Source organism: Podarcis bocagei (genome assembly GCF_964188305.1).
Source record: "Podarcis bocagei genome assembly, chromosome: 3".
In the NCBI taxonomy this organism is placed as follows: domain Eukaryota; kingdom Metazoa; phylum Chordata; class Lepidosauria; order Squamata; family Lacertidae; genus Podarcis; species Podarcis bocagei.
The window spans coordinates 18797400-18812355 of NC_138127.1; the positions used below are offsets into that span (position 1 = coordinate 18797400).

Genomic DNA, 14956 nt, shown 5'->3' on the forward strand with positions numbered 1-14956 from the left:
CTGTGGGAGGACAAGGTAGCATGTGCCACAGGGCCTGCCCTGTATCCCCAAGCTAGCCTGCTGACCTATGGTATGGTGGAGATGTTAGGAAAACATTCTTAAAGAAACAGATAAAGGTTCCTGGAAGCTTTAAAGAGGGTTCCAGAATTTACTTTCGTGTGTAGGAGTGGCACTCTAGGCTTGACTGGTGTCAGCTGGAGGTGCAAATAAAGGGAGGAAGTTGCAGACTGCAATTTCAGCATGACAAAAGCAGACACACACACACACACACACACACACACACACACACTGTCAGCACGCAAGTTGACAATAAGGTTGGAAGTAAGACAATGAGTGCTGCTGATACTGTGAGTTTTGCTGTGTCGGGATTGTTAATTACTGGACTGAGATTATACCGTGCTGGAGAGATAAATGTAAATAGCTTGTATATAATAGTAACAGAAATGATTGTGCAACCAGTCAAGCAATAAGAAGCTCTTGACTGTGAATTTGAGTATGACTCCTGTTCTTGTCCTCTGCCTCCAGGGAAAACTCTGCTACAAACAGTAAGAAGTCGTTTTACCGAGGTGCCACTACACTAGCAGAAAAGCGCAGTGCAAGTGTGTGAGCGGTAACCTCTAATAGGAGAATGCCATCTCACTGGCACAGTTGAAGTAAGATTCAGCTGCTAATCTGGTTGGCATCTGTACATGGAATGGTGTGTGTGTGTGTGTGTGTGTTTATGTTTGCTATCTTGTCCTTTGCCTCCAGCAGCCAAGAATACTAGATGGCCCTGCCACCACAGCACAAGCCAGCAACTTTAACCTTTTGGAATTATTCAGAAATAATTTTGTTTACTAACATCTTGCACTGCAAAAAGCTAATATACACAATTCTCTGCATGTTTTAGAAATCTAAAGGATCGGTCAAATTGACACATGCATTACAGCTAACTGCATGGCTCACGTCATCACAAGATGCCCTGGGAAGTCAAGGTAAACACACTCTGGCCTTTGCCACTGACTAGGGAACAAAGGGCTTCTGGAAGGCTTTATCTCCTGCCTCTCTCTCCCCCTGTCCCCCGCCACAGAAGGGACACCACCACAAGGGAAGTCCACCCTGACATTATGCAAAAGCCTGAAATGGGGCAGCTGTGGGGCGTTTGCTTCTCCCTCTCCCTGCAAGAAAGAACACTTGGCTCCAACTGCTAATTATCCAGGAACTTCAGGTCAGAAAGGAAGCAAACTCTGACTCCATCCAAGGGACATGAAGCTGATGGGTTGTGTAAGGAATTGTTATTTCAATCACTTGCAAGCTTGCAGTGATGGTTGTTTAACTGAGAGGGCAAAAAAGAATTCCAAATAAATAAGTAAATAACTAAACGAATCAACTGACTTAGCGCCTTGTATCTCTTAAGCAGTGAACATTCGCCTGAACTGTTTACTGGCATAAACACAAAATTGCATGCATTGGAGCATTTGGAAGCTGAACGCAAAGAGGTACTTCTTTACAGAGGCTGAGAATATTGACTGGAACTACTTGTTTATGTTTTTTAAGTATTCTTTTTTTAATACCCCAAAACTGTTTCACATCCTTCCGCTCCAAAAAGGATTCACTTAAAGAAGTTAATAAAATATATAGAAACAGACACAAAGGTTTTTTAAAAAACCAATCCATGCATACTTGTTTTAAAGCCGCTGACTGTATTTTGATAAATTTGGTGTCAACTTGTTTTTAAAGTTTGATTTCGTCAGTATGTTTTAATTAAAGTTTTTTTGTGAGCCACTTAGGAGATTTTTGCTGATAAGGTAGCATAGAAATCTTGTTAAATAAATAAAAACGAATAAATAAAGTTGTAGGGTTTTTGCGGTAACATTGCTTTTTTGGCTGGTTTGGTCTTTTAACTCGTTTTTACTGCTTTGGACTTGAAGAAATGAAGGGCGATATCAAGCAATTTTGCATAAGCATATTAACAAACCTCTAAACTAGGGATGATTTTAGCTCTCCTCTTCTACTGCATTGCTGTTCAGTGGATTCATTTTGCCCCACATTCCTGAGAGCCATTCCAAGATGCTTGTGCAGGCTACATAAGGGGCACTGCTGGAAGGCTACACAAGGGATATTGCTAGCACCTCATTGATGACCTACCAACTTTCACACTATAAACTCAACTGGACGTGAGGTGCAAACAGCGAGTCCAAAATATATTTACAGGGCTTGCAAAATGCTCCCAAGCACATTTACTCAGAAATATTTACAAGTAACTCCAATGTGATTTATAAGGACTGCAGCCTGGCTCTGCTGCCGCCGATTAGTCAAGCATGGTACCTCTTGTTTGATCTGATATTGCTGCAACTCTGCCTTGCTATCTTCAATAGCAAGTGCTTCTTTGTGGCCGATCAGCTGGTTTTCCGTCTGTGTAAGAAGGTCGCATATATCCTGTAATTTTTCTGTGAAATCCTGGTGCTGGTCTGCCAAGTCCTAATTTAGAATAAGAAGAAACCTGAATAGAAATGTTCAGAAGCTCTCATAGAGGTTAATGTTCAAACAACCAAATATCAAAGCTTTCATCAGACACTATTTCTGAGAGTATGCTGTAAACATGATAGCAGCTGCACACAGTTTAAAGAAGCTGAATATAGAAGGTATGAGATAAACCTCACAAATGCTGTAAGTAAAGAGACCAGGTTTTGGATGGAACCGCCCAGCAGAAGTCTGGCCATGCATTATGCGTGTGAAAATCCAAATCTCTGAATGGCTTGAAACCTGTAACAGACAGGTATTAATTCTGAAAAGGGGATGGCAAAACAAAGGTTAGTCGAAAACTATGTGTTAGATCAGTTCGTACATGTAATATTACCCGCATATAAAATGCTGTTGTGTTTTAAGCAATACAGAAGCAGACATGCAATGGCACTCATTGTTCTTAACGGTACTTTCATCCCTATTAAGCATATTTTTTAAATCCTGCATTTCCTGGGCTGAAGACTCTCCCTTCTCCCTCAATTGATTAAAAAAGAAATTGTCCTTCAAAGTTAATCTTGTTTGGTGCTTGCAGACTAATAATCATAGAGGGACCACAAGGGTCATCAAGTCCAGCCCCCTGCAATGCAGGAATCTCAACTGAAGTGTCCAGGACAGATAGCCAATCAACCTCTGTTTAAAAACCTCCAAGGAAGGAGAGTCCACAACCTCTCGAGGGCGTTTGTTCCACTGTCAAACAGCTCTTACTGTAGAACTCTGCTTCTTTCTTTTTCCCTGTTATTCCCTACTGCTAACAAATTCCCAATGCTCTTGAGTATATTATCTTCCATACACTAGAGCAGATGTAGGGAACCTTTGGCCCTCCAGATGTTTCTGAACTCCAGCAGTTTTAGTTCATCAATATCTGGAGGCCAAAGCTTCCCCACACCAGTGCTAGAGTGATCAGACCTCTTAGAAGGTCCTCGAGACGCAGAACAAGCACCTGTGGCTATTTCACCCACAAAAGGGCAGCACGCAAGTCGCAGAGTGATTTCCCCAAATCACAGAAGCATCCATTGTTGCTTCCTGGCACAGACTAGATGACAAAGCATCCTTCTTCAACAGATACCCAAAGTCTAACGTGCAGTCCTAGGTCTGCTACCTCAGCTTTATTTGTTTATTTATGACTCAGCTTTAAAGTCAAAGTCAAATCATTACCCACTGTTGGGTAAAGCATTTTATCATTTCTATATATTGCTGTTGAAACAAAACTTGCTGTTGAAGGAAGCACACAACTGGTCCCTCAAACATTTATCATGTGCTTCTAGAATTCTGAAGGATAGGCACACTGTATTCTTTTGCTTTCGATCTCAGCTAGAGTATAGTTTCTGCACTTCAACATTTTTTCACGTCTCCACTTGGGTTTGGTGTCATGCTAAGCACACAATCACACACAGAAGCAAACCTTCTGGTCAACAAGAACTTGTTCTGTCTGTAAGAGAGTTTCAAAATGGTCGACTTGGGATCTTATTGTCTCTTGCATTTCCTGGAAGCGCTTCTGTGTGGTATTCAAGAGCCTCAAGAGCTGCTTGCTCTGGTTTGGGGAAAGATCTTGGGCATGCTCAGAAATGAAGAACTGAATATCAAGTGCTGTGGATTCCAACTGCATTTTTGTACATTCAAACTCTTTTTCCAGGTCCTGCAAATTAAGTAATAAAAATAGTTAGCATAAAAACCCCTGTAACAGCTTTTCCCAACCTGGTGCTCTCAAGATGTTTTGGCATGCAGCTTCCATAAGCCTCAGTCAGCATGGTTATGGGCCAATAGGAATTGTTACAAATCATCTAGAGGCCACCAGATTGAGGAAGCCTGCCCTATCATTTGATAAAAGGTTAAGCTCACTCACTGGTTTTTTTAAATAATTCAAATATCTGATATGGAATTCACTCTATCAGTTCATAATCCAGAGTCTATTAAAGAATACTACTAGACGTTTAGGTTTGTTGAGCCTTCCTCAAATTCATTGACTCGCAACATCAGATCTACATAATGTTAAGTGTAATGTTGGGGAGGAGAAGAGGAAAACTCCATTGTGTCAGCAGAAGCTGTTGTTCAAGTCTTCTGCTGAAACCACCATTTATTTTTGATCATTGCACTGAAGGGAATTACACTGAGGCTGTGTTTGCTACAGTCTTGGTGGCCATACGTGCAAAATATGTGACTGATAATGAGTTAAATCATAAACTTACTGACAGCATTTTCTGATGTTGAGCCTAGCACCAACCTCAAGGAAGAATTACTTTCTACTATTGATATTTAGAGCTTATGTAACCATTCTGTTAAAACTATATGAGTGTTACTTGCAGAAATCCTGACTGCCTATCCGAACTAGCAATAATCACCCAAACTATCACTACTTTTGAACATGTAGGTTAGCGGTAACTAGTACTGAATCAGAGTGGAGATCACCTACAAAACATCATATCTAGAAGTTAACAGTCACTGACAGATTAGGCACCAAGTGATACATGCCTTGATTAACTGAAACCTTTGCTTCACATCTTCTATATCACTTGTATCCACTTTGAGATTATTCATTATTTCACTCTTCTCCTCAATCCAACCTGTAAACTCCTGAAGCTTGACTAGATGTTTCTGATGAAGCACTGAAAGTTTAGCCTAGAAAAGAAGTTCAAATAAGATATTTGTCCGACAACAGACCTAAACCAAACTAAAATGAAAACCAAACCAAAAGATTTCAGTTAGATGACAGTGAAACAAAACTACTGACATAATTGGAAAAATAAGGAGATACTTTTTCCACTATATACAGTATTTTTCGCCCTATAAGACGCACTTTTTCCCCTCCAAAAATGAAGGGGAAATGTGGGTGCGTCCTATGGGGCGAATGCAGGCTTTCGCTGAAGCCTGGAGAGCGAGAGCGGTAGGTGCGCACCGACCCCTCTCGCTCTCCAGGCTTCGCGGACCTCTCCTCAAGCAGCGGGAACGCTCCCGCTGCTTGGGGAGAGTTGCCGGCATCGCGAAGCCTGCGCGCTCTGAGATCAGCGCGCCCAGGCTTCGCGGACCTCTCCTCAAGCAGCGGGAATGCTCCCGCTGCTTGGGGAGAGTTGCCGGCATCCCGAAGCCTTCGCGCGCTGAGATCAGTGCGTCCAGGCTTTGCGGACCTCTCCTCAAGCAGCGGGAACGCTCCCGCTGCTTGGGGAGAGTTGCCGGCATCCCGAAGCCTGCGCGCGCTGATCTCAGCGCGTCCAGGCTTCGCGGATCTCTCCTCAAGCAGCGGGAACGCTCCTGCTGCTTGGGGAGAGTTGCCTGCATCCCGAAGCCTGGGCGGCTGATCTCAGCGCGTCCAGGCTTCGCGGACCTCTCCGCAAGCAGCGGGAACGCTCCCGCTGCTTGGGGAGAGTTGCTGGCATCCCGAAGCCTGCGCGCGCTGATCTCAGCGCGTCCAGGCTTCGCGGACCTCTCCTCAAGCAGCGGGAATGCTCCCGCTGCTTGGGGAGAGTTGCCGGCATCCCGAAGCCTGCGCGCGCTGATCTCAGCGCGTCCAGGCTTCGCGGACCTCTCCTCAAGCACCGGGTGCGCGAGGCTTGGGGCGGCAGCCTGTCGCCTGAAGCACGGGGAGCCCTCCGGAGGGCTCCCCCTGCTTCGGGCGAGTGTCTGCAAGCCTCCCGCGCCCGGCAGGAGGTCCCACCGGGTGCGCGAGGCTTGGGGCGGCAGCCTGTCGCCCGAAGCAGGGGGAGCCCTCCGGAGGGCTCCCCTTGCTTTGGGCGAGTGTCTGCAAGCCTCGCGCGCCCGGCAGGAGGTCCCGCCGGGTGCGCGAGGCTTGGGGCGGCAGCCTGTCGCCCGAAGCAGGGGGAGCCCTCCGGAGGGCTTCCCCTGCTTCGGGCAGGTGAGCGCAAGGCTTGGGGCGGCAGCCAGGGCTGGGGGGGGGAATAATTTTTTTTAATTCATTTCCCCCCAAAAAAATGAGGTGCGTCTTATGGGCCGGTGCGCCTTATAGGACGAAAAATACGGTACGTGGCATATTTTAGATCTACAAGAACACTTTGCTGATGATACCATTTGCATATGCAAAGTCTATTTAATTCTGACACTCCAACAAGGGGCAAAAGCGTTTATATCACTTATCTAACAAAAATTCTTTAGGAGAGAGCAAATTCTTTCCAATCCCAGTTACCATTTCACAATAATGGAACTCCTTTTCTTTCAAAACTCACTAAATAATGAGACTAAGAACAAATTCATGTACACACGCTTATCAATTTAGGTTGGTATTTTTGTAATGTGCTTTGAGACCATTTAGTGCAGGGTGGGTTATAAGTCTACTACTACTACTACTACTACTACTACTACTACTACTACTACTACCACCTCCACCACAATCAATGGATACACAACTGAACATGACAACATTAAAATGAATTGTTTGAGAAAGCTCTTGTCTGCGGTGCTGATCTATGATCACTGAATCACACATGCACATCATCATTTTATGTTCAAGTAATCAAAGGATGCACAAGTTTTTGTATTCACTGTGATTCAGAAGGAATGCATCTGCAATCCTACACACACTTTCCTACAAATAAGCCCCAATGAACACAGAAGGCACGCATAGGATTGTGCTGCAAGTGATCATTCATTGTGAACAAACTTTTAGAGCATGGGTTCCAGCTAGCTAGTATCAAGCAATAAATTTGTCACCACGTATGCAAAACCATTTTACAATACTTATTTGCATTTTACACTTGGTTTTGTTTAAAAAGGTTGAACTAAATCTAAGTTTGGAATTGGATAGGTTAAAAATCTATAGAAGTAAAATAGATGTGGGCTATGAACCTACCATTTCAGAGTCTACTGCCAAGACTATTTGCTTTGCTCGATTTGAAGACATTTCGCAGACCCCAAAGAAATCCTTCTCCAAACATTCATAGCTTTCTTTTAGATCCACAAGCTGTGCTCTGGGAACATCCTTGTGCTGAAATTTTAGAAACTCTTCTGCTAACTTCATATCTTTTCGTAGAGTAACAGCAAAGCCAGCAAGCCCTGATTCAAATGACTACAAAAAAATAAATACAGATGAGGTGCATTAAGGTCTTGCCTAAAATTAGTAGCACTGCGTGCAAGACAGAAAAATAAACTTCTGCATTTTAGGGAGAAGCACCATTAGTCCTAGAGATGGCTGGGAGACCTGAAATCCCCACCCAGCCATGCTGTTCATGGGCACTCAACAAGTCACTAGCCACCTCACAGGGCTGATGCAAGAATAAAATGGGGTCACCCCACCTAAAATTGCCCTGGGAACCTTGGGAAATGGCCACACAAATGAGATAAATTAACCCTAGAACCCAAGATACACATCTCTTTATTTTGCTATGTCTCATTCCCAACTCACCTGCCACACTGCTCATATCATTTTCCATACTATGGCAATAGCTCTTCCTCCAACCACTGCTGCACCACCCCTTTCCTTCATCTCAGCATCCATCTATCCAGGGATACCTTAACTTTAGACATTGTGGCCAGGCTCATCATGCTCTCTTCTCTCTTCCTCCTACAAATTAGCAGGAATGGACTACAAAATGCATGCACCATAGAGAGAGAATCACCCATGGAGAGAGTGTAATGTGTAGCCCAAGCCCGTAAATGGGATCGGTGGGGAAAGGACTCAAGTGTGTGCCGTTCCATTGATTTGTATTAGATGACAAATGGGTGCACATTTCTGTGCCTTTCGGTGAGAGAAATGTGGGGTGATGATCACTGGCTAATGTTAAGTATATTTTTTATGATTTGTCAAATATATTTAGCATATTTATGAAAGATAATACATATTTAACTACACTCTTATTCTGATGACTTCTGTTTTGAGGGTCTTATGAGCTACCTTGAATATATTATTTTGCATGGAAGATCAGCACATAAAGAGACTTAGTACTAATGACATCTGACCTCACTATTTAACCTCGCTTTCTCTCTACAGATAAGACGCTTACCTCTAACTGCTCAAGTTGTATTTTTAGGTCTTCCAGGTCATTACTGATGGGCTGCAGGTCATCCAAGAGAAATTTCATATCTTGAACCACTGTCAAATGTCTCCTCATATTCTCCAAGTACCAAGAGCATTGCTTCTGAAAATATTATTGTCATTTTAGTATAACTAGAACTTATCAACACAGTAGCAGAAAAACACTTTTAAAAACAAAAAGGATGGTGTGTGTTTCTTTAAAAAAATATGCCTAGAGATGCAATTTAAATGTTCATCTGTGATTCTACTATGATGTTAACCAGAGGACATTCAATTCCTTGTGATAGGTGATTCAGTGCATACTGGTAATATAGGTGCCATGTTTTGATTATGCTAACAAGCACAAGCACCAAAATGAACTAAATAAATTTTTCATTTGTTTTACGTGTCTTTACTTAAGACAAAAATTGTAAGTTGCTACTCACCATGCTCTTTGAATCAGGTCTTGGTCCAGAGTCCTCTGTTTCCAAGGTTTCAGAGAAGCTTTTTGGTTGCTGGTATGGCTTCTCGGGCTGAGGGTATCCTTTCGAACCAAGAGCCTTACTGAATGCTTCAGTACTCTCTCCAGCAGTTTCTGCTTTTAATCCTGATGAACTTGTAGTTTCTCTTGAGATGGGAAAGGCATGGTCATACTGAGAAGCGTTTTTCTCCTGCTCTCTTTCTGTCTGGGCCTTCATGTCCCTTGTCTCACGGGTGCTCTCATTTCTTTGACTGCAGTGGTCTTGTTTCAGTATATCGAGGAGGAGATCAGGACTTCTATTATCAAGCCAAATAGGTGGGTTAGAATTAGGTTCGTTTGCATGTATGCACAACGAAGCAGCCATTGAGGCACTTCTAGTATCCTCACTTCTATGTTGGACAGCAGATTTGGCAGGGTCCTCGTTTTCCCAGTGTGTGCTATCAACCATTTTAAGTAAATTTTGCATTAAAGCTTTTGTGCCAATATAACTTAAAGGTTCCTCTTCCTGCTTGCAGTAAACATCTTTTATATTTCCTTTAAGTATTTTTGTTAAGCTTTCAGGTAATGTGGGAGGCACTTCAGGAAAAACAACTTCCTGATCATTGACTGGGGCAGAATTAGAAAGCATCACATCTTTTAGTGATTGCTGCATTTTTATCTGGATGCCATTTTGAGAGAAAGTAGGCTCATGGTCTAGAATGTCATCTTCCGTAGGCTTCCCCAAACTACTGTTTTGAGTGACCTCTGCTTCATGTGCTTTCTGCTCATAGCTATTCTGGCTATCATCTCTGGTGTCTAAAGTACTAGAAGAAGATCCAATTACACATGTATCTTCTCCAGAAGCTGTTTCATCAGTCTTGCTCCCTACTTTTCCAATAGCTTCAACACGCTCCATATTGTTGAAATCACATTTGTAGCTTTCATTATGATACACCTTGGAATGAGCACTAGCCTCTTTACTAACTTTATCTCTTGTAGGTTCTGATACAACTGATGCAGGAAACAGCTGTTGTTTGGGGTGCAATTCTTTTAGGTGCTGTTTTCCCTCGCAGTTTCCACTTCCTGATACCACTAGTTCCTCTCTATTCTCTTCACTGTCTCTTTCACCTTCCTTTAGGTAAGATGAACCATTCTCTCTCATTGCTAAGATATCCTTGGCCATTATATCTTTCGCACTTTGCTTTAAATAAGTAGAGAGGTCAAACCCCTCTACATAGTGCACTGATTCATCTTTAGCAATGTCACTGGAGTCTGTAACCAATGTGGGCTTATTTGAAATTTGATCAATACTTATTTTTTCATCATATGAGGCAGTAATTTCATAACCATTTTTAATAACTGATGAATAAGGCGCCCTAAAGCTTCCACTGGATTCCTGGATATGACCTTCCTTCAGAATGCACACTCCATTTTTATTTTGTTCCAGAGCACCAATTTCTACTTGACTATGTGGCATACTGGTAGATGCTTGTTTTCCATTACCTACTTCTTGTCTTTTCTCACAATTTAAACATGGCATTGATATATCATCAAGAATTTTAGCTTCCCTGTGTTCAGCATGTAAGTTTCTTTGAGAAGGTATATCAGACTTGGCACTAATATTTTCTGTTCCAATTGCGTCTTCTGATGTTGCACCATTGCTTATGCTTAATTGGGAGGTTTGACTGTTCTGTAATGCAAGGTTGTCTTGCATGAAAGGGTCAGAAGCCTGTTCTGTTTCTTGCTGGCTTCCCTCTTTACTTTTACATGGTAGGTCCTGAATGTTTTCTTTAACAACATCAGCTAAATTTTGATATTCATCAGCACTGTAGCTTTCAGGGCACCATAAACCATTGTTTCCTGTTGCCTCTGAAAGTGCAGACACCCGGACCCCAATGTTTTTATCATGGCACTGAGAGTAATGCATTTCCAATACCTCTTCATCTTCATAATCTGTCTCTTCGTAAGTATCATAATCAAAATCCACATAATCATAACCTTCAAAATCATCCCCACTGTCACTATCACCATTATCGCTACTGCCATTCTCATCACTATTGCCACTGCCATCAACATCACTGTCATTATCCATACATATGCTTTCATGTTCACTCTCAGAGTCATCTTCTTTCGTTTTAATGCCCTTGTGCTCACCCCTTTGCATTTTAGCTTCATCCAACTTTTCCAGGGAGCTGTCAATCTCTTTACTTTCTTCCCTTTCTTTTTTCTGACCATTATCTTCTATATCTCTACTGCTTTCTGCCTTGTCTTCTAGAATTGTGCCTAGTAGCCTTGCATTGAGTGCTGCCATATTTATAATTTCAAGTGTATCAGAGTCACTTGTTTCACTAAAGCACAGAATGCATTCTTCTTCCCTACTTGGGTTGCCTGTGGAAGATTTTGCTTTTTCTTGCAGCTTATCTGCTGCTCCATTGATGGCTACTGCACTGTGGACGAGCTCTGGAGTAGCATCTTCTTTAACAACAGAGTCACCTTTGTTTATTCTGTCTGAGCTATAAACTGTACCACTGATATGATCAATTTGCGGAGCATCACAGGCTTCACTGAGATCTTTATGTTGAGTTGGATCACAAGGATCTTCTGACTGAGTACTATGTTCTCTTTTAGGCAACAGCTCAGATTGCTTGCTGTTATTGCCTTCCAGAACTAGCGAGCCACATTCAAATGTTGACTTGCTGTCATTCACAGGTGGTTCATCATGCTTCATACTAGCACTGACTTCCAAAGGTGATGTGGACTCACTATCAGTATTGATTTTAATGGATGATCCATCAAGAGTGTCAGTAGTGACTTCTACTGGGAGCCCAGCATTTGTATCAATGGAATCCTTGAGTGGACATCCAGCATGAGTAATAGCACCGTTTCTCTGAATCGGTCCAATATATTTATCTTCAGTATGATATTCCAACAGTGCAATGCCATCAGAACTGGTATGGTCATCAAGCAAAGATACACTACATATATTAGCCTTATCTATGGGTTGTTCTCCATCACTGATATTCATCTGATTTTCTATAGGTTGCCCACTTTCAGTCTGTTCTTCCTGTAATAATCCATGGATCAAATTTACAGTGTCTTCCAGGAGGGAATCACCATTAGAAGTATTTTCTAGGACTGACATGCTATAGTTATTGGTGCAATCTTCCAGTAACTGACTGTCACGTGTATGCACTCTAGTTTCCAATGGTAATGCATCTTGTATGCTGGTGTAGTTTTCCAATAGACAGCCAGCAAATTTATTAGCATGGTCTTCCAATTGTGAATTGCCACAGCTATCTGTAATGTCTTCTCGTGGTGGCCTATCATTCATATGAAGACATGCACCATGCATTATGGAGTGGTCTTCTAATGGCAACTTGCCATTCCTATCATCATTGTTATGCAATATTGGGGTGACATTCGTTTCCGCTTGCAATACCCCACTCTCATTACAAGTCTCTAATTCTTTCTTAGTGCGTTCATTTAAACATTTTTGGTCAGGTTCTATACTAGTGTATAAACTATCCTGAAAGTCATATTTTACCTCATCTTTCACCTCATCGTTCTTCATTAGCATAATGCCTTCTTCAATCTGCAAAACCTGAGGCATGCATTTTTGCAGGCTGTTGTCCATGAGATGTGAAATGTTAGTGCTTGCTTGAGCTTTCTCATCTTTCTTAATAGCTGAAGAATAATTTGCATCCAAAACACTATTGAAGATGCCTGGGGGGTCGTTTTCACTTCCCTTAATGTTCTCCCCCTCTACTATGCAAATATTATCTTCATTTACTATTGGAGGAAGGTTTCCTTGTGAACAGTTTGAAAGAGATGCTTTCATTTCAGCATTTTCAGCATTTGCTTGGTCAGTTAAATTTTCATACACTTCCACTGGCATTTGTTCTGGAAGTTTCAGTAAACTTCCAAGTGCATTTTCTTTTTCAATATTTTGACCTGGATTCATTTCCTTTCCAGGTCTATTCGTGACACATTCTGACTGCTCTGAAGCACCAGCCACAATATGAAAACCATTTCTCCCTGAGACTATGTCATTCTGGTGATCTTTACAAAATGCCTCCCTCTTATTGCTGCTGGACATAATTTGAATACTTGTATCTTGTTCTGAAACATTGCTAGTGATATCACTAAACATTGCCCCTTTAGGCTGTTGCTCAGTATGTTGTGCTTTTGTGTTTAAACACAATTGCCCCTCAGTCTCATTTGTATTATTTTCAGAACGACTGCCATCCATTAACAGGCTGACTGTTTCATTTAAGTCACCACAATGCAACAAAAGCCTCTGACCGGTGTTCGCATCCATACAACTATTTATCATTAGGTAAGACATGAATAGCTTTTGAGTTTGTTCTGAGTGGCAAGGTATGGGCTCACTGGTGCTAGAAGTGTTTACATCCTTTCCATCAGCATGTTGGTTGGATGCCTGGAGTTCACAAGACGAGAGCCATCTTGCAGCTTTTTTCAAAGGCAATGGTATATCTTCCACATTAGGCATTTCATCAGGTAGGGTAACACTATTCAAAATTGATGAAGTGTTGCTTTCTATGACTCCCTGCTGGGCTGCATCATCCAGGCTGATCACTTCACAAGTTTCTGGAATATAGAGTGCTGCTATTTTTTGCCGCCCCTTTAGAATTTTGCAGGCCTGCTCATTAGTGATCATGCCTTGATGCAAAGATGTAGATACAGGAAATATTTCCCCACTATGTGGCCAGATGAGTCCAATGAAGCCTCGTTGTGCCTGTAGTACCAGCAAGGCACTACTAGAAGAGATCAGGTTGCACTGCACAGCTTCATCTACAGACAAACGTTTTGATGAATTTTGACACAAGATCCCACCTGTCTGAAGCTGATGAGTCAAAATAGCACAAGCAGCATCCTGGTCAATAACCCCTTCTCTCATTGCTTCTTCAACAGTCATTCTGTGTCCTGTATCAGGATGAATTATGCCGCCAGAAAGCAGCTGGGCACCTAATAGCCTGAACATGGTCTCCTTCTCTATGAGTCCTTCATGAGCTGCTCTCAAAATAGTTATCTTCCTTCCACATTTTAGTGTTATTTTGCCTCTTTCTTGAGGGGTCACAGGCAAGAGTCTCAAGCCTGTTTCTTTATGTACTACAGTTCTTTCAAGCAATTCCTCAAGGGTTATCTTCTCTGCAGTGTTGGGGTCAATAAGGTCTTTGCTCATGTCACATCTTTCCAGGAGTTTAGTGTATAATGCTGCAGAGATCAGATTCTTCTGAAAAGCTCTGTGCAAAGTCAGCTGTTCTCCCGTGGCTGGTATCATTAGGTGTCCTCTGGAAAGCTGAATCTCAAGAATTTTAATAGCAAGAGGTTCTGAAATTAAACCCTGTTCCAAAGCAGCTACAACTGGGAGTGCTGCTGATTGCAATCCTGAAATGACCATCTTAGCATTCTGTAAACCTTGTAGTTGCAATACAGCTTGGTCATCGACAAGTTCATGGGCTTTGGCTTCTTCAAGGTCAAAACTTCTTCCCAGGGCTGGTGAAATTATATCTGATAAAATGAGCTGGCTCTGAAGTAACTGAATTCCAGTGTCATAGTCAATGAGGCCTTTATAAATTGATTGCAAGACTGAAAACATCTCTCCAGTTGTTTGATCAATAATGCCAGCTATGACTTTATCCTCCTAAAAGTGAGTATAAAAATAAGAATTGTCAGCATTTTATGAATGGTAAATGATTAAAACTTTGAATTTTAATATGATAGATGTACAATATAAAGTCACTTACTTACCAGAGTTCCACCCAAACTGTGAATGTTAGCAGTTCAATGCAGAAGTGATGTCAGTGATTCAACAGCACACGGTATGATAAAAGATTGAAACACAACATGCATCGGTAAACCAAAAGTCTATGCTCTGCATACATCAAGAGGGTTAGTGGAAGATAAAATAGTAGATGACCGCATAGTGAGCAAAAAAGACACGTACCTGAAAGGCAAACTGTCATGCTATCTATGTGCTTTGTGAGAAGTTAGCATATATGGAGAAAACA

At 42.1% G+C, this 14956-nt stretch overlaps 1 protein-coding gene across 14 annotated transcripts in view; it reads right to left on the reverse strand.

Annotated features, from left to right (window-relative positions):
- Positions 1-14956, reverse strand: part of LOC308583243 (dystonin-like) — a 313796-nt gene that overhangs the window by 122438 nt on the left and 176402 nt on the right. For 10 of the 14 annotated variants that reach the window (XM_081187022.1, XM_081187032.1, XM_081187031.1 and 7 more), the window contains one exon: positions 2308-2460. In XM_081187022.1, coding sequence (XP_081043148.1) covers positions 2308-2460 — 153 coding nt within the window. Of the gene's footprint in view, positions 1-2307; positions 2461-3907; positions 4142-4974; positions 5122-7303; positions 7520-8453; positions 8589-8910; positions 14590-14956 lie in introns of all 14 variants that reach the window. The other 4 variants (XM_081187021.1, XM_081187028.1, XM_081187027.1 and 1 more) reach the window with 1 other exon arrangement.